Source organism: Kwoniella mangroviensis, chromosome 2 (assembly GCF_000507465.2).
Source record: "Kwoniella mangroviensis CBS 8507 chromosome 2, whole genome shotgun sequence".
Classification (NCBI taxonomy): domain Eukaryota; kingdom Fungi; phylum Basidiomycota; class Tremellomycetes; order Tremellales; family Cryptococcaceae; genus Kwoniella; species Kwoniella mangrovensis.
This window is the reverse complement of record NC_088828.1, coordinates 1,389,460-1,406,656: the sequence shown is the minus strand read 5'-3', so window position 1 is coordinate 1,406,656 and position 17,197 is coordinate 1,389,460. Positions and strand designations below refer to the sequence as shown.

Sequence of the window (17,197 nt, the reverse complement as noted above, 5' to 3'; positions counted from 1 at the left end):
TTGATCCCGCTAATCGATTTCTGTAATCATCCTTAAGATCACCTATCAAATAAGCCAATTCGCCGCTATTTGGGTGAACTCCGTCATGATGATGATGATGATCGATGTTGTTTTTCTTCTCTTTCCAATCACTGACAGATCCTTATAGCTTATTAAACACTGTAATAACCCAAGTCACACCATACCAAGTAAGCGTTTGACCAACCTTCCTATATAATACCTGACCTAGACCTGTATAATCAACCACCCAGGATGCCTCCCGCACCAACCGTCTCCGAAATCCAATCGCTCTATCACTCCTTCCAAACAGTTTCATCCCGATTCACCTCATACAACTTTAACCAATACTTCCTTCGACGCTCTCACCAGACATTCAAACCTGTCCTTCAATCGCTCATTCCTGCACCTGGAACAGAGTCGGTGCAAGCTAAGCAGCTAGATCCAACGGAGTTGTCAAAATGGTTCGAAGAGCAGAAAAAGGAGTTGGAGGTGATTAAGAGAGCTGCAGAGGTGAATAGGATGTTCAAAGGACCTAAGTTGGTGGTGGAACATGCTCAGCCGATTACGGCGGGTGGTGGAGAGGGAGCTGAAGCTTCTCCTTGAGTGAAGGCCAATTGATCTAGACGATTGATCATTGTGAGTCGATAGAAATCCATCAAACCTTCAGGAGTAGTGATATGTAGATGTTTTCATACGATGCTAACCAATTATTTTCATATTCTGTGCAGGCCTCATATTATATCTACACTTTTACATATTGTAATGCACATCATGTCGATCCTTTCTCCGTACATGACCCTTTTACATATGACCTCCCTTTGATGTCGGCTGTTTGACATGTTATTGTGTATGCTAACTCTTTCCATGATTAACTCAATGATCAATGATACATGATCCCTCACTCATTGATCGCTTACCAACCCCTCTCATCAAATCCGGAATCACAATCAATAAGCTAAACCTCAAAGAAGAAAAATGATTAAAAGAAGAAAAATGATTATCCCGCGTGTTCATATCAAAATCAAAACATAATGCCATCCCATCCACGTCAAAAGCGTCACATACGATCCCGCACGTCAGACGAAGAATCAAATATAGGATTGATCAAGCAAAACCCTACCTTGAGTCGATCCACGACCTCAGCAACTAATCAGATACCTATAATAAAGAACCCTAAGATATCCAAGAAGAAGTTAATCGGATGGAGGGTCGGTATAATTGTTTGTTGGTTCGTATCGGTCACTTTACTTTACTTACTCACTTGTTCGAATCCACTTTGGAGGAATACCTGGTCAGTCGTCAAAGTACATTTACCAAGTAACGAATGGGATTTGGTGGAAAGTAAGGCTAAGGGGATAAGTGATAATGTATTGAATCTACCGACTGAAAGACAGCAAATAGAAGATGATCATAAGGATGAGGAAGATGACGATGAAGAAGAAGGAGAGGTGAAAGATGGAGGTTGGTTGACTGTTAATATGTGGGGGTGGTGTTTGCAGGATATTCCAAAGACTGAGTGAGTGCAAGTTCATGTGTACATTCGATGAGAGGATATCACGCAGAACATTCGTGCTCACTAATATGAGGCAACAGGATCATCTGTTCAGGTGAAAACATGTTATTCGACCTGGATGAGCTATTAGGCGAAGAGTCAAGGTGAGTGATTCCGGAGGATCGGAAGAAGAGGATGATACTCATGAATGGGAAAATACGGTACAATCTAAATTGACATCGTTCAGATCAAGTGCTCCTTCAGGTGATGATTTCAATTTTCTCTTAACTCATGGATTGATCATACATGGAATTGGTGAGCTACTTTCCTAACGACATTGCTACTTTCAGCTCAATCACAACTGTTTCACCGATGTAGCGATGGTGACAGCAATGATTGCTATAATACCCATTTCGATAACCACTTTTAGGATAATACGTGCCAGGCAGCCTATGGTGAGTAGTCTGCTTTAGCAACCAAAACCTCAAAACTGACTTGATCGATATATTGGATTTTACTCGATGTCACAGGTACAGAGTGGTTGGTTCGAACATGGAACTTTATTGACTGCTTGTACACTCTGCTTGATCGCTGTAAGTCCTATGAGAGAGATACGTGACCACTCGTTTTTGCAGCTGAGACACATGTCCAAATACAGTATATCATAGATAGAATATTGAAAACAAGCGTAAAGAACAATCTGCAGGATCACAGAGTATTATCAGGGTGAGTCTGTCTCTATCGTTTGTACAATTAGATAAGTCTACATTCGCTGATATACTCTTACATAGTCAAGCACTAACAGTAACGGGGATTTGTACAATTTTATTGTTAATAACATTCCTCTTATCGTCCATTCCTCCGTTCTACTTTCATATGAAACGACAATCTCAACTAGTGAGATATTGGAAAGATCTGGAAGATTTCGATGAGGCTCTGGCAGATGATGATCATTCAGAGAAGACGGAGAAAAAGAAAAGATCAAGAAAAGTAAGGAGATCCAGGACCAAAAGGGCTGCACGAGCTTTGTTTGGAAGTAGGGACGATGGAATGCAAAGAGAAGGAACGTTGAGTAGGTGGAGAAGTAGAAGGAGGAAGAGAAGGGATGATAGCTATAGATATAGGGACAGACATAGGGATAAGGAGGATGAAAGACGACGGTATGACACGAAACGTCGAAGGAGAAGAAGGTATAGAGATAGTTGGTAGTTTCGCACATACATGCTTGAGCAATATGAATGGCCTATCTGGTGGGTGGGTGCCACATGCGTCAAGAGGAGCAGCTGCGCTGTGAGTTAGGATTGCGGCAAGTCGGGCCGGCCTTGTTGAAAACGGATTTAAATGGCAACGGTAGGCAACGGACTTTTTCCCTGAAATTAGATCATACATGGGTCATGGCACTCACTCCCCCCCAAAAACGATATTCCAACTTTTTACTTCCTTCTCCTTCTTCTCCTTTCTTCATTCTTCTTCTGTTCTTCATCCCATCCTTATCCCTCTTACAAAAACATATTGACTCGTAGCAACATGTCTGGATTCACTCAAAACGACCAAGTTGCTATCAAGTGAGTGATCCTTTCTTCGTGTCAGGGGATACGTCACAAGTATCCCGTGGGGACTTGTTGGTCAAGAGGGGGGATTGTTGTCGAGAGGAACCGACGAACCTGCAATACCTCTTTAATTTCCATGCCATGCCAGGTCTCCGACATCCTATCTAGTACTTCTCGCTGACATAATCTACCTTCTCAGCACCATCCGAGCCCTCGCTGCCGATGTAGTCGGCAAGGTCAGTAATCACGTATCAGTGATCAGAAACGAATCAAAGCTTACACGTTTATTGCTAACTTTCATCCTTTAGGCCAACTCCGGTCACCCTGGTGCTCCTATGGTAAGTACTTCTTCGAGCATTACACTCATACTCGCGTGCATGGCTGATTCTTCAATGGCAGGGTATGGCTCCTGTTGCCCACGTTCTTTTCAGTCGATTCATGAGATTCAACTCCAAGAACTCCAAATGGATCAACAGGGATCGATTCGTTCTCTCCAACGGACATGCGTGAGTCCTGCATCTATTCTCATCTGCTTCATATCCGTGCTGAGCTGATCAACACTCTCATTTGCCGCACAGTTGTGCCCTTCAGTATATCCTCCTCCACCTTGCTGGATACAAGGTATCTATGGACGACCTCAAGGCGTTCAGACAAATTGACTCTATCACCCCTGGTCACCCTGAATTAGGTGTCACTGATGGTATCGAAGTCACCACTGGTCCTCTTGGTCAAGGTGAGCCTGCACGTTTCGGATTTTCAAGATCATCAAGAACTACACTACATGAGCTCGAGCTGACTTTGAGCCTATCAGGTATTTCCAACGCCGTTGGTCTCGCCATCGCCCAAGCCCACATGGGTGCCGTCTTCAACAAGGACAACTTTTCCCTCATTGACAACTACACCTACGGTAAGTCGTCTTGAAAATATTCTGATTTAGCCAAAAAAGAGGTTATCTAAGCGAGATTTGACTGAACTGACGTCATCCCACAGTGTTCACCGGTGATGGATGTCTCCAGGAAGGTGTCGCTTCAGAAGCTTGTTCCCTCGCTGGTCACTTGAAATTGGGTAACTTGATTGCCATCTACGATGACAACAGTGAGTAGATCGACCTTCACAGCTACACCAATATCGCTGACTTAGACTGCAGAGATCACCATTGATGGTGACACCGCTGTGTCTTTCACTGAGGATGTTGAGGCTAGGTTCAAATCTTACGGATGGGAAGTTCTCCACGTAGAAAAGGGTGACGAGTGAGTAGTCAAGAAAGTTCGTCCGCTTCAATCAGCGCATTCAGCTAATTTCACCCTCTTCTCCCTCCAGCGATGTTGCCGCTATCGAAGCTGCTCTCAAGGAAGCTCAAAAGACCAAAGACCAACCCACCATCATCAACCTCAAGACCACCATCGGTTTCGGCTCCCTCAAACAAGGTGGCCACGATGTCCATGGTGCTCCCCTCAAGAAGGATGATATCACTCAACTGAAGAAGAAGTTCGGCTTCAACCCTGAGGAAACTTTCGCTGTCCCTCAAGAAACTTACGACATCTACAACGCCGCTGCTGAGAAGGGTGCCAAGGCTGAAGCTGACTGGAACGCTCTCTTCAAGCAATACTCCGAGAAGTACCCCAAGGAAGCTTCCGAGCTTACCCGACGAGTTGAAGGCCGACTTCCTGAAGGATGGGAAAAAGCTCTCCCTACTTACACTACCTCTGACGCTGCTGTCGGTTCTCGAAAACTTTCCGAAACCACCATCAGCAAGCTCGCTGAGGTCCTCCCTGAACTCGTCGGTGGTTCAGCTGATTTGACCGGTTCCAACTTGACCCGATGGAAGAACGCCGAGGATTTCCAACACCCTTCCACTGGTCTCGGTTCATACGCCGGTCGATACTTCCGATTCGGTGTCCGAGAGCACGGTATGGCCGCCATCTGTAACGGTATCGCTGCTTACGGTGGTCTTATCCCATTCGGAGCTACTTTCCTCAACTTCGTTTCTTACGCCGCCGGTGCCGTCAGACTTTCCGCTCTTTCTCACCTTCGAGTGCTCCAAGTTGCCACTCACGATTCCATCGGTCTCGGTGAAGATGGACCGACCCACCAACCTGTCGAGACTGCTGCCTGGTTGCGAGCTGTCCCCAACCTTGCTTTCTGGAGACCAGCTGACGGTAACGAAACTTCGGCTTCTTACCTCGTTTCTATCCTTTCTCAACACACTCCTTCGGTCCTCGCCTTCTCCAGACAAAACTTGCCTCAACTTGCCAACTCATCCATCGAAAAGGCCGCCAAGGGTGGTTACGTCTTGGAAGAAGTTGAAAATGCCGACGTCACCTTGGTTTCAACCGGTTCAGAAGTCCCATTATGTCTTGAAGCTGTAGGACAATTGAAATCAAAGGGTATCAAAGCTCGATTGGTATCTTTACCATGCTTCGAAGTCTTCGAGACTCAATCTAGGGAATACAAGTTGTCCGTTTTACCTTCAGGTGCCCCTATCCTCTCCGTAGAGGCTTACTCCACCTTCGGTTGGGGTCAATACTCTCACGACCACTTCGGTCTCAAAGCTTGGGGTGCTTCAGGTCCATACGACCAAGTTTACAAGAAGGTGAGTGTCCCTCCCCGTTCTTATCACTGGGTATCGGATGATGCTGACTGATGATTTTCATGACCATAGTTCGACTTGACCCCAGAAGGTATCGCCAAGAGAGCCGAAAAGGTCGTCGCCTTCTACAAGAAGCGTGGTCAACCCGTATTCTCACCTTTGATCTCTGCTTTGGACGATATCTCTGATGAGTAGAGTGTAGAGCGTAGAGTGTGGATTGGATAGACGTGCTTTGGAATTGAGGATAATGAAGGGATTTTAATCCAGTACAATTAGAACACATTGCTTTCTATTTTCGACATTACTTTTTTGAATTTTCATCTGTTTATAGTGGTTGCGTTTGGTGCTTGACCCGACGATAATGCACAGGTTCACGCATTCCCTCTGTTTCTTTCAGATCGTGAATTGACGGCATGAGAATTGACATGTACCTCGTGTATGACTTGTGTATGATTTGTTGAGCTGTCCCTCCCCGTCCGAGGAGATCGACCATGAACCGGCAATATCCGATGTCACAGCACATGCTGCATTTATCTAGGTCGTTATATATGATTCGTCTTTCCTTCATTTCTCTTGTTAGCCCAAGCTCGTTGTGTATAGTGTATAAAGTGCAATCATGGACATTGAACAGTGAGATATCCTCGATCACGATCACTCTGATGATCCTAGCTAATCGTTCTTCGGCCATCATCTCTAATTGGCAGGTTCAGAAAAGCGGGTCAGTCCATTTCGCTCCATCGTGTCTCTCTCGATAGGTCTTTCTCGTACTGACTCAACTCTGGAATGGTAATAGGCTACGCCGCTATAGATCAGATATGCGATTACTATTCGAACATATCGAACGTACCTGTCAAAGCACAGGTTCAACCTGGTTACTTGATCGATCAATTACCCAGTGAGTATTCCACCAATAGCCTACTGACATATCCTCAAATCTGAGATGAATCGGGTATAACGCATAGTTCCATGGTGCTAAGTATAGTGGTGATGTAGGAGAAGCGCCTGAGAATGGACAACAGTTCGATGAGATCCAAAGAGATTTCGGTAAATTGATCTTACCTGGTGAGTTGACCACAATTCTCGTACTCTTTATCTTGGCATAGAGGAGAGTGAATGAGCTGATAGGAAATATATGATATGTAAACAGGTATAACACACTGGCAATCGCCTTCATTTTTTGCTTATTTCCCTTCAAATTCGACTTTCGAATGTATGATTGCGGATTTGCTCTCTTCAAGTGTATCCAATCCAGGATTTAACGTTAGTGAATGGGCTGGTCATTTGTATTTCCTGCACTTTCAAGTCCTTTTCATGAGGTGGCATACGTTCAAGATGGCTGATATTGATTATACTTTATCGTGTACTCAACAGTGGATCTGCTCGCCGGCATGTACGGAGCTGGAACAGGTGGTAGTGGAATGGGCGGCTAGGATGTTAGGTCTTTCCAAGGAGTTTTGGGGTTCTTCAGGTATAGGTGGTGGTGTCATCATGGTGAGTAATCTGGACGCCTTGCCTCTCTACTTCTTTACGAAAGTTGAGATCAAACGCGGAGGTCTATCTCGACTAACCCAATGCCTACAACCCTCCACCCCCTCTCCTTCTCATCAAGGTGATATATGAGTCAAGCTGACCTACTGATATCATATTTACAGGGCTCAGCATCCGACTCGGCATTCACAGCAGCTATAGCCGCCCGAGAGAAGGCTCTAAGGCGACTATCCCTCGAGGCAGGGGTTCAAGCTGGAGATAATGGACAGATAGAAATTCCTGATGAGATCAGGCAGGAATACGGTCAGAAACTAGTCGTTTATGGTAGTACCCAGACTCACAGTTTGGGTGCAAAGGTATGTCCACCTCTCATCAGAACACTGTTACATCCATTCCTTGATCTCTGTTCGTCTGGTATCCACCTCGAATCTAGGCTGCCTTGATGCTCGGATTACCATTCCGGGCTATACCTGTATCGATCGAAGATCAATATTCCCTCCGAGGGAAGGATGTAAGAGAAGCTATTGAGAAAGACAAAAAAGCAGGTCTGGTCCCTTTCTTGGTTTGTGAGTGACGTTGGCGCACTCGCCAAGTCTTTGTGAACGACTCACAATCTCCGAACACTTTCACTACGTCGAGCTGTAAAATTATCAGCTAACCTTCTGCTCGTCAGACGCTACTGTTGGCACCACTTCGACCGGAGCCGTCGATAGGATAGCTGAGATTGGTCAAGTCCGTGAGTGATTCCATTAGGAATAGACGGTATAGTAAGTACGGATGACCCAATTGACATCGTTGATGAACGATATCTCAGTGAAAGACTACCCGACTACTTTCCTTCACGTCGATGCCGCTGTAAGTTCCCTTCAAGAAGAGAGGAAAGACCTCCGCTTTGGTAAATTACGCTGACTTGAATATTGCATGATCGTCCGATCGTAGTGGGCAGGTGTGGCATATGCCTTACCTCAATATCGAGAATCACTCAGATTGAAAGAAGTAAACGAATATGCCGATTCGTTTTGTACGAATTTCCATAAATGGGGTTTAACGACTTTCGATTGTAGTGAGTTGGGTGGGACTCACAGTATCATCAGTCATATCGAAGGTTGATGGTTGACTGGATTGTTCATGCGATTTTGATCCGTTTTAGGTATCTTCTGTGTGAAGAATCGTAAAGATCTGACTCAAGCTTTGGATGTTACTCCAGTGAGTGTCATATCGTACCCGTGCTTTAGTCACTTTTTGATTGAATCCGAATGTCTACACTTCTCAGCCCTTCCTTCGAAGTAAAGAAGCAGATGCGGGTACAGTTATAGATTATAGGAACTGGCAACCATCCCTGGGAAGAAGATTCCGAAGTATCAAATTATGGTTTGTCCTTAGGAGTTTTGGTATTAGTGGATTCCAAAAACATCTTGAGAGGGTGAGTGATCCAGCCAATTGTACGGAATGCTTCATCTTCACTCCATGCTGATGATCCATCGAATATGGGACCGAATCGGTCGTAGGGTATCGAACATCGTCAAAGACTTACTGAAATTGTCGAACGATCCAATAAATTCGAAATTGTGACAACACCCAATTTATCTTTATTGGTTTTCCGTCTTCATCTCAAGGATCCCAAGGACAACAGGGAAGTGGACGATGATAAGTTGAATCTGTTGAATCAAAAATTGCATCAAAAGTTAGATAGTCGATATGATATCTTCTTAACTCAGACGGTTTTACATAGTAAAGAAAGGAATATTTTCTGTATAAGATTGGCTATGGGTGGTGTGAATACTACTTTTGAGGATGTGAAGAGGGCTTGGGAGATTGTCGAGTTGGAAGGTGATACGGTGCTTCAAGAGGTTGATCTGGTTTAGGCAATGACAATAACATATGCGGAAAAGAAGGTAAAGTACAACACCAGGTAGAAATAATTGGTCAACCTATGCATCACTCTATTTACTGCTCAAAAAAATCATCCTGTATTTGAGCATGCATATATCTTATCATATGTATCTATGTACTGATATATACCCAAGTCTTTCCTCCGATCAATAACCTTGCTTCTATACCTTTATCAAATCCCAGACAACCCTCATGATCTCCAAAATATACGAACCCAGACCGATTATTCAACCCATTTCCCCCTTTTTATCGATTTCCCGTCTTGATCGTCGGGCCCTTCCCGCTACACGCACTAAACACGGCTCAAGCGTTTTCAAGCGAGCGGGTGTGAAGCGCGGAGTCTATGGGTCGGACGATGACGATAGAAGACATGAAACAAACAAAAAGATGTGATGGAACGAACTGAATCAAGTTTGATCATTCGTATATCCCTTATGATCAATGAAGATATGAATTGAAAGTGATGAAGACAAGCGAGACGAGTTCGAATCGATAGACATGATTGAGTGGAGTTAAAAGTAGTCGAATTGTCCATAAAGAGGCTGATCCACAATGATACTTTCGGTTTGATTTCTTTATCCTTCTAACAGATAAATAAAGCCCATGAATGGTATCCACGATATATGACGTTTTGACATCGGGGTTCAATTGGTGAACGATATCATGTATCGTTCTTATACTGATTATTCCCCGATTTGTTGTTTTTGTTTTGTATACTTCTTCCTATACTTCACACTACAACTGACTCATTCCCATTTGCTACACCGAACCATTCCATTCCCAATACACTTGATTGCTCCTGGCCATTTCCATGATTTTGTTCCCTTGTATTATTCCGACCTTCGATATCTTCTATCAAATTCTTCATCGCTTCATCCCAATTATCCAACTCTGCAACATTCCCGGTTCCACTTAACGAGCTGATTTCATTTTCCCAAGATACGTTTTCGGTTTGTCCATTCCACATGTTATTGGGTACGTTGCCACTGTTGAAGATTGGGTTATCCATCCTCTCTGTTGAGCCAAAGCTATTACCAATCTCGCTACTAAACGGATTCTCTCCTCGATTATCACTGTACTGGTTGTGGTGTTGGTGTTGTTGGTTGAACTGATCGAATGGTTCCCCCTCGCCCGCTGCAGGGCCTTGTCATCCTCCACTCCCTGTGAGAAGGAAGAAGCAGATGACATGGTCGCCACCTCTGCTGGGTGGCGAGCGACGGGGTTCGATCCGTTTGAAACAACATTAACATTCAACGAGTGACCGTAAGTTCCGGATTGGGGTCGAGATGCGATATCGGTAAGAGTGCTTGGGTATAAAGGTGGAGAAAGAGTGGAGTCTAAACCTGCCGTAGTGCGTGGTGGTATAACGACTGGAGCAGAGATGAATGACGCCCAATCGATATTGTTCGATGTGGTGGGTGAGATAATCTCAATGGATGGCTGTTCGACAATGGTATTGACGGCGGGTTTGATATCCTGGGAAGAGGTGGAGGAAGATTGTAATCCAGAGAAGTTGGCGACTGCCACTACCTGTTTGACGAGGTTCTCCAAGAGAGATACACGTTCTCGAAGAGCTGCATTTTCAGCTTTCAACTGGTTGATCTCGATGTTCTCGACCGACATGGGGAGAACGGTTTGTTGTTGAACGATCTCATGGACTGGTGAAGGTGTATGATTAATGACGGGTTTGACATCTTCTTCCATATCGTTGATACCCAAATCAGCAGGTGGTGGAGCGACATTTGACAATTTCACTCCTGTCCCATTAACCAATTCGGTTGGGATACCAAGATCATTCGCCAGTGAGATGACACTTTGAGCGGGCGACGCCTCTCTGAAAGCCGAAGTGGGTGTTGTTGCTGAGGCGGGTGAATCACCTTTCAAAGCTCGGTTTTCAGCTTCAAGCTCGATGACTCGTCTTTCCAAGTTTGCCAAGTGGGCTTTACGTTGATTACGTGACCGTTGGGCTGACTCTCTATTACGGATGGTCTATAGAATGGGCATGAATGGGTTAGTGTGAATTCTAAGTGAATTAGGTTTGAAGGTGTAACTTGGGTTCTATGGTTGGAAGGGTCGGTCTGATCATGCGAAGGACATGCGATGACTTACCCTCGCCTCCTTCCTCGCTATCCTAGCTTTCATCTCATCATCCATATCTCCAGTTATCTCTTCACCATCATCTTCATCGTCGTTTTCTTCATCGACAGTCGACGTGGAGGGTCTGGGTTTTTTGGCCTTGTTGCCGCTAGGTGAGGATGACGATGAAGGTGCGGGTCGTTTGGATGATGAGGCTACTGCGTTTGTCATGGTGGTCTGTGGAATGCGATAGAATGTAAAGAATTATTGGTTAATGGATCTACAAAAAAAAGGAATGAACTATGAGGTATATATGTTTGTGATTATGTATGAATGTGGGAATGAAGGAACAAGAGTAAGTATGAATGTATAAAAAAAGCTGTACAACGAAATGAAGTATGAAATGGGTACTGGGTATTGGGTGTATGGTGGTGGTGGTATGAGGATGATAGAAGAGTGGGGGATGTGGATCGACGTGGAATCCCATCCCCTCTTATTATACCGTTGACGTGGAGACGGACGGGATCAATTATGTGTTGTAGGTGAACCGGGCTTAAGGGTAAGGGTAAATCATAGAATCGACTGCAAAGGTACTACCCCTTTGAATACGATACACAGCGATCTTCCCCTTTGTTGAAATTCGGCCGCAGTTCTCCTTCATCGCATCATCGCCTTCTATTATCCCTTATCGCTATTCTCGTAATAACTCAATAACTGTGAAAGGCTATTTCAATAGAGTTGCTTATAAGTAACAGCACGACACGACGTGAATCAATCAAGACACGGTGGTGCGATCACCTCATGCATGATTATGATTCTGTATCTGTATCAGATAGCTTGACTACGAACGTAACACAAAGGTCGAGACCGAGGCTGGCCTCGTATCATTGCATCATAAACGTTGGCCGTCTTTCCCTTTCAACCAACCTTTACAATCTATGCGAATGTGAATCCAAAGGCAATCAATCACAGTCTAAAGCGAACAAGGAAGATCGAGTTGAATAATCACCACAAAGGAATTAAGAGCTTATCTTACATATCGATCATCAAAAATCCCTCCCCACAGGAAGGAATGTTCTATCTTTTCGGTTCACATCTACGTCATTTCGTTACAACCCATTGACAGCGACAGGGCTATACTTGACGTTCAGACAGGTACAACCGCCATTGAGATTTGCACGCTGGCGGGAGGTTGTTCGATCAGCGAACATTTGGATCTTTGCGATCATACTAATCTTTGACAATGGCGTGGCATGCATCACTGAGTTTCCCATGTTGACGATCATATCATCCATCATGTTTCCTAATTGCCTCAGTGTTGGGTGATATAGTGATTCGACAATCCGGTCTTGGCGTGGTCTCACGTTGACTGACTGGCAGAACAATCCTGCGCCAAGAGATGGTGATCATCAAAATCGTTAACATAGGATTATTATATCTAATACGAATACGAGATGAATTGGACTACGAGGACTCTTTTTGTTCCATATACCATAATATCCATATCCAAATACACCTCTACCAGAGTCCAGTTCAGAACAGTGTATACAACTAAACCAACCTTTCATCCTGTGCTAATTCGGGTTAATGCATACCCATATAAAACATGGGTTGATAATTACTTCTTTGTTGTATCTGTTGTTTTCTCGCAATGGCAGCCTCTTCAGGTGAAAGCGTATCAAATTCCTTCAACATTTCCTTCAATTTACCCATTCCTACTCCTGCTACTCCAGATAATCTCGATCCTTTAGCTCGGAAAGAGCTATTCCTATTTAATATCGATAATGGCGCAGTCACCGATGAAGACAACGAACTTTCATCATGGATATTTGCGGTGCTGGCAGAAGTTGAAGTCGAAGAAGAAGATAGATCATCAAGTTGTAATGATCTTGAGAATTGTGAATAATCCGAACGTTGTTGTAAATACGGTTTCAACAATCTTAATTCGATTCTACCCAAGTGAGATTCAGTCATATATGATTTTAACACGTTTGGTTGAACGATGAATGAATTTCCTAATTGACGTAACATGTCAAATCGATCGTTGATCGCTTGAATACCGTAGGAGGACATCGTCTCTTGGTATGAGGCGAGATCTCTGCGATACCATCGAGAAAGAGAAAATCAGTCATTCAGCAGATCTTGATGATCATATGACCATGTGCGGACTCACTTGGTCAACATCAATCCTCCAGTAGGGTTCACAGGGAACTTCTTATAATGATCAAGAAGCAGACTAATTGCCTCAGTCAGTACTTATCCATCCAACGAGCTCAAGATGACGACCATACGCCATCACTCACCTATGGAAAGCGACTCCAACTTCAGTCAAGAAAGCCTCGGCATTCTTCCCGCTCAATCCTTCATTCACCGTATCTTTGATGGTTACCAGGAAGTCGCAACATAATTCACATGGTTCAGTAATGGTTCTGGCGAATGATAATTCGTCGTTTTTGGGTTTGTAATCGTTCTTTTTCTGTTTGGTAAGCAGGTATGATAAATGAGATACGACACCTGATCAATATCAATATAATCATACAACATCAGTATATATCACTTTCTGATGATCTGAATGTTGCATCGACATCGGGATATTGTAACGTGGCTGACTTACCATCCAAAGCCTTTTGTATCACGTTGTTGATCTTCCCCTCCATCCTCACCACATTATGTGAGTTGATCGTACCCATCTCACGTCTGATTGAGACCGTATTACCTGCCAAGGGCAAAAGGGCAGTTGAAGTGTATCTCTGCCATAAGTGACAGATTTGATCGGATGGCTTGATGACCGTTAAAGGTTGTAAATCAGGTTCAGATCGTGACTCTTGATTTTCCAATTTCGCAAAGGCACTACAGACGTCAAAACGTAGCGTTTCAATGAGCACTGATCGACGAAGTCTGATAACGGTCACTTACGAGTCCAAAGCAGTCTCAATGAAACTTCTACCGATAGCTTCTGAAAGCACTTTCGACAAGGCCAAAGCGTTCTTTCCGCTAAATCATACACACAACCAGTCAATATACGCATCGAAGAACCTGGTCAGAATCACACTTACATATCAGCAGAAGGACTCAATTGAACAGCTCGTCCAACAGCTTCCGCATGCCATTTGAGCATTCTCTCAGCCATATCAATTGTCAAAACACCATCCGTCGACCATACTTTATCTTCTAAGCCTTTATTTACCAGATCACCTCTCAGTCCATCTTGTCTGTCCCTTCCAGCCTCACCAGCAGGTGTCTGCGTTCCGTTAGTGAGCACAGCGGATTTTGTGCCACCTCCTTGGTTCACGCCGAGATGAGCTGCATTAGGTCCAAATGGTTTATGCGCCGCTGGCAGTCCAGAAGGTGTGGAGGTACCGCCAGTCTTGGAAGTGAATAAATTGGCATATTTCGATATTGCCGCTGCGGCCGTTTGAGCAGTGGATGAGGAGGTAGCGGCTGAGCTGGAAGTGGCAAGCTGATTGACAACTTTGTCGAGCAATGAGTTGGGTTTGGCTTTGAGTACAGTTTCCTAAAAAAGGTTCGACGGCATAAGTAAATTTTCAATATGATAAATTCACAAAGCTCACGTGATATCTTGTGAACCTGCTGAGCAGTCCCGCATAGAGCTCCACCAAATTCTTACTTTCGCTCTCTAGGTACCTCACTCCTTCTAACCAAGGCACAAACATCTCTTCCAACGCATGGTCCAACATCGTCGCTAATGGGCCGCCAGCCGATGTAGAACCCTTCGAAGGTCCATGTGATGATGAGCCAAGTGTGAGATCGTACGATTTCAGATCATCGACCAAAGTTGAGCAAGTGGAATGAGTGAGATGGAGGATACGCAGTACAGCAAGGGTTGATATCGTGGCTGCGCGAGATAAGAGGGATTCGAGATGTTGTTGGATCTGGAACGAATGTTAGTGCGTTTGAACTATGGAGATGATCAAGTTGTACTCACTACTTGCGCAAATACTCTTTGCAAGAATACCTGCAATACCGCACTAGGATTGGGAAATACAGCTTTGACAATTTGGGCTTCTTGGCTGACGGTCACCCTAATCTCTTTGAAGAGAGCATCCATTCCTGGCCCTGTGGTGGGAGGAGGAGCATCGGGATCTCCAACGGTCGTCCATCTGAACGTGATATGATATGAGTGAGCACTCCCCGTAAGACATTCGTATCGAAGCGATAACTCACAGATCCGTAGGCTTTTCTCCATCCACTGCACTATCATTCTTTACAGCTTCTTCCAGTAACCTATCTTTCGAAATGAAGAAATCATGTTGGTTCACATATATCTGTACACACGATGCACCTCCGTTGAAATCTTGCAAAGTTTTAGCGCAGTGCTATATGTTCGTGACGGATATCGGTATTAGCCATATTAATCATCACAGAATTGTCGTTCGAATGAGACAGCAGGTCCAGAGGGAAAACAGAGTAATTTGAATGTAGGGTCGAATCCCACTCACAGCCATCATCCTCGGATCACCTTTCCTATAACTCCTATCAAACAACCTCAAAACTTCTTTTTCGAATTTCTCGCAATACCTCTCAATCTCATCTCTGACCCTTTCAGCCTTTTCTTTCTCGCTCCTTCTTTTGCCTATTATCTTGGAACTTGTAGGTGGAGCATCGATATTTGCCGTAGTCGGCGTAGCTGAATGACCATTAGCTTCTTTTGGTGTCGCGGTCATAGCTATTTCAGCATCGTTCAAGGCTGTCGATGCGTTATCTGCGACATCTTTCGCCACAGCCATCAACCTTCTTAGGATTACTGATAATCGCGTTCTGCCCTCTCTCGACGTGCGCGTCGCGAATAATACTTCCAGAGGGGTAGATGCTGTTCCGTCAGGCGAAGTGATTGAAGTTTGATGAGCGAGGGAAAGATAGTATGATAAGAGCAGTGAGGTTGACTGGGCGGTTGAACGAGTTTGATGGAGAGTGTCGAGTTGTTCGCCTAACCGTGTGAATTGCGACAATCAGCTTCTGTTGAATGAAGGTAGAGCAGGCATAGCCTTGGGGGAGTTTCAATAGCTTACCTATCCGCACAGCGGTACGACCAACATCCGTGATTTTGCTTTCAAGGTTCTCAAATGAATTTCCGATTGCCTACTCATCAAAGCATAGGCAGATGAGTTGGACTGCTGTCAATGTGGATGTAATTCTACTTGAACTCACCTCAAAACCCCCATCCAGCTCTCTCAATCTCCTTCCATACTCTCTTTCAGCTCTTCGCACATCAGTCTCCATCTTCTTGGTCCTTTCTGCTACTTGTTGTCTCAAAGCCAGCAACGAGTCAAGGGCAGGTGAGAAGGTTTGTAAGAAAGGCGTGGGGTTGAAGGCTATTCGGCATAAATCCGTCAGCTCAATCCAAAATCAGTAGGATTCATCTAAAGCAAGTACGAGACTGGGAATTCTCCTATCACGTCTTCGATGATGGACACTTCTATGTGGACAAAAGCGATACTCACGTCCTGGATCAGCCTTGGATTCATTGATCAACTTCTCGCTCAAATTCGATATGAAGTCCTCTGTACTGTAATTGCTCTCGAATGTCGATAGTTGCAATGCCCGTTCGATGATGGGATCACGAGGCTTGATTGATCCTACATAGCTCCCACTCCCACTCCCACTTCCACTGGCAGCTGCTGATGACGAGTTTCCATTGCTGTTTGTGTTGTTATTGTTGATAGTAGATATAGCCAAAGAACTGGTGTCCCTCTTAGCGGGTCTTCGAGGGGGTGTACCTGGCGCAGAGCTCGTGGTAGGTGTAGAAGACATGTTGCCGCGATCGTAGCTTGCCTCGGACTACCTCCTGACGCTCTACTATACGATGAGGTGCTGATTGATTGAGAGACGGACAGGAGGGAGTGAAGGGTTACGATACATCAGTAATCGGTTGCGATACATCACTCGGGTAATCGTGACGCTCGGTCAATGCAATCCCGCGCGGCGGCGGTCTCCGCCTTCCCACAAACCTTGATTCCTCATCGTCGTTTTTTCGCTGCCACACCTCGAAAAGTGGTCAAAAAGCTCCTCTTTCAGCTGCAAATGGGCCCAAAAATGCCCAAGATGCATGGGAGAGCACAAAAAGACGTGAATGTCTTCGCGCGGGTT

General features: G+C 44.8%; 6 protein-coding genes across 6 annotated transcripts; 4 read left to right on the top strand and 2 right to left on the bottom strand.

The window, feature by feature from the left end:
- Positions 1–252: 252 nt before the first annotated feature.
- Positions 253–603, top strand: I203_107388 (uncharacterized protein; the record flags this gene model as incomplete). Its single annotated transcript, XM_019145470.1, has 1 exon — positions 253–603. The coding sequence occupies one exon, from the start codon at positions 253–255 to the stop codon at positions 601–603; it is 351 nt and encodes a 116-aa protein (XP_019005289.1).
- Positions 604–1,031: 428 nt separating this feature from the next.
- On the top strand, positions 1,032–2,701 carry I203_107387 (uncharacterized protein; the record flags this gene model as incomplete). Its single annotated transcript, XM_019145469.1, has 7 exons — positions 1,032–1,516; positions 1,594–1,656; positions 1,740–1,807; positions 1,871–1,947; positions 2,023–2,085; positions 2,151–2,218; positions 2,284–2,701. 7 exons carry the CDS (start codon positions 1,032–1,034, stop codon positions 2,699–2,701), a joined length of 1,242 nt encoding a protein of 413 aa, XP_019005288.1.
- Positions 2,702–3,019: 318 nt separating this feature from the next.
- On the top strand, positions 3,020–5,827 carry I203_107386 (transketolase; the record flags this gene model as incomplete). The annotated part of the gene is made up of 10 exons (XM_019145468.1): positions 3,020–3,057; positions 3,242–3,278; positions 3,351–3,380; positions 3,442–3,548; positions 3,621–3,775; positions 3,854–3,949; positions 4,033–4,137; positions 4,190–4,292; positions 4,363–5,635; positions 5,705–5,827. 10 exons carry the CDS (start codon positions 3,020–3,022, stop codon positions 5,825–5,827), a joined length of 2,067 nt encoding a protein of 688 aa, XP_019005287.1.
- Positions 5,828–6,248: 421 nt separating this feature from the next.
- I203_107385 (uncharacterized protein) lies at positions 6,249–8,985 on the top strand (the record flags this gene model as incomplete). Its single annotated transcript, XM_019145467.2, has 14 exons — positions 6,249–6,262; positions 6,337–6,350; positions 6,426–6,527; positions 6,626–6,694; positions 6,780–6,892; positions 7,004–7,123; positions 7,285–7,476; positions 7,554–7,686; positions 7,794–7,856; positions 7,935–7,975; positions 8,060–8,183; positions 8,271–8,326; positions 8,394–8,543; positions 8,629–8,985. 14 exons carry the CDS (start codon positions 6,249–6,251, stop codon positions 8,983–8,985), a joined length of 1,548 nt encoding a protein of 515 aa, XP_019005286.2.
- A 940-nt stretch (positions 8,986–9,925) lies between these two features.
- I203_107384 (uncharacterized protein) lies at positions 9,926–11,320 on the bottom strand (the record flags this gene model as incomplete). Its single annotated transcript, XM_019145466.1, has 2 exons — positions 9,926–11,002; positions 11,123–11,320. 2 exons carry the CDS (start codon positions 11,318–11,320, stop codon positions 9,926–9,928), a joined length of 1,275 nt encoding a protein of 424 aa, XP_019005285.1.
- Positions 11,321–12,673: 1,353 nt separating this feature from the next.
- Positions 12,674–16,861, bottom strand: I203_107383 (uncharacterized protein; the record flags this gene model as incomplete). Its single annotated transcript, XM_019145465.1, has 13 exons — positions 12,674–13,187; positions 13,263–13,325; positions 13,393–13,603; positions 13,704–13,939; positions 14,006–14,083; positions 14,146–14,603; positions 14,662–14,982; positions 15,036–15,210; positions 15,275–15,426; positions 15,550–16,037; positions 16,120–16,189; positions 16,259–16,422; positions 16,552–16,861. The coding sequence occupies 13 exons, from the start codon at positions 16,859–16,861 to the stop codon at positions 12,674–12,676; spliced, it is 3,240 nt and encodes a 1,079-aa protein (XP_019005284.1).
- Positions 16,862–17,197: the final 336 nt, after the last annotated feature.